Below are 1,763 nucleotides of genomic sequence, written 5' to 3'. Positions count from 1 at the left end.
AATATCACTGGGTGAATATGGATTAGTGAATGAATAGTGCAGTGTAAATGAAGATCCTATTCAATATTTTAAGTATTCATATAATATAATATATAAATATAATCAATATAATATTATACTATACAATATAAGAGCAAAGCTCTATTTTACTTGCCTCATAATAATAATAATCTATAAACACAAAGAGTAATCTAGATCAAGAGGCAGGTTCGATGCACGATACTGGATGCTTGGGGCTAGTGCACTGGGACCACCCAGAGGGATGGTATGGGGAGGGAGGAGGGAGGAGGGTTCAGGACGGGGAACACATGTATACCTGTGGCGGATTCATTTTGATATTTGGCAAAACTAATACAATTATGTAAAGTTTAAAAATAAAATAAAATAAAAATAAAATAAATTTGTAAATAGTTAAAAAAAAAAAAAGAGGCAGTAGACAAAATTGAAACATTCTAGACATACAAGGTCACCTCTATGTGCCTTACTGATGTATCAGCCTAGAGACACGTCAGAGAGAAAGCTGTTACAGATGTTGAACCACTTTAAAATGTCTTCATCCCCATGATGGTATGTCAATACAGAGATCATTGGCTCTAAGGGACTCTATCTTCCAAATAATTTTTTAAATGCCTGCTTAACATCTTTGTTCCTTAGGCTATAAATGAATGGGTTCATCATAGATGTTATGACTGAATAGAACACTGAGATCACCTTATCCCCCTCATTCATTTTCTTGGCATTTGGACGCATATAGGTAAATATTGTTGATCCATAGAAGAAGACAACAACAATGAGATGAGAACCACACGTAGAAAAGACCTTGAGTCTCCTCTCCCCTGCCCGTATCTGAATCACAGTGGAGATAATATTCCAGTAAGAGAAAAGGATAAGGGAGAGAGGACCGAGGAGAATTATCACACCCATGGCAAAGATGGCCATCTCAGCTTTGTAGGTTTCTTCTGAAGCCAACTTCAAGAGGGCAGGAGGTTCACAAAAATAATGATCAATTATGTTCTGGCCATGGTATGAAAGATATAAAGTAAATGCTGTATCTACTAGAGACACAAGTGCTCCACTAGTCCAAGATCCTATGGACAGCTGAACACAAATCCTCTGGGTCATGAGGGTAGAGTAGTGAAGGGGCTTGCAGACAGCCACATAGCGGTCATAGGACATCACTGCTAGCAGGGAGCTTTCTGTACACCCTGCTACTAGAAAAAAAATCATCTGAATTGAGCACCCTGACTTGGAAATGGTCTTTCTTGTTACCAGCAAATGGAATAGCATCTGGGGGACAATTGTTGTAGAGAAAAGGAGATCACTAAATGACAGGTTTTTAAGGAAGAAATACATTGGTGTATGCAGTTGAGAGTCAGTATGAATTAACAGTATGATGAGCAGATTCCCAAATACAGTCAGCAGGTAGATGATGAGAAATATCACAAATAGCACGATCTGGGTCTGCTGATCTGAAGAAAGGCCCAGCAAGATGAATTCAGTCAGACAGGTTTGGTTTTTTGTGCCCATGGATGTTTATTCCTGTCTACACAATAAGCATCAATAGAGCTATAAAAATCTGACTACATTTGAGCATCAGATCCTGAAAGTAAAGATCTCACTGGAATAAAAAGTGTATTTGATTTTTAAAAAATTCTTATAAATATTTGACATGAATTTCTAAAAATTTCCACCACCATATTTCTACTGAAGCTGTCTAAAAAGAACACTAATATGTGGATTTGAAAAATTATAAAGTTTTCTGC

At 37.0% G+C, this 1,763-nt stretch overlaps 1 protein-coding gene across 1 annotated transcript; it reads right to left on the bottom strand.

Annotated features, from left to right (window-relative positions):
- Positions 1-557: 557 nt before the first annotated feature.
- LOC133261214 (olfactory receptor 2D3-like) lies at positions 558-1,527 on the bottom strand. Its single transcript, XM_061439729.1, has one exon. It carries the CDS (start codon positions 1,525-1,527, stop codon positions 604-606), a length of 924 nt encoding a protein of 307 aa, XP_061295713.1. The 3' UTR covers positions 558-603.
- Between the last annotated feature and the right edge of the window lie 236 nt (positions 1,528-1,763).

The sequence above is a fragment of the Bos javanicus genome, chromosome 15 (assembly GCF_032452875.1).
Source record: "Bos javanicus breed banteng chromosome 15, ARS-OSU_banteng_1.0, whole genome shotgun sequence".
Classification (NCBI taxonomy): Eukaryota; Metazoa; Chordata; class Mammalia; order Artiodactyla; family Bovidae; genus Bos; species Bos javanicus.
Note: the sequence above shows the minus strand (reverse complement) of the source record. Positions and strands in the feature narration are given on the sequence as shown.

What these genes read in the sequence shown, in the direction of transcription:
- LOC133261214 (XM_061439729.1), bottom strand. Translation starts at nt 1,527, where the DNA reads ATGGGCACAAAAAACCAAACCTGTCTGACTGAATTCATCTTGCTGGGC.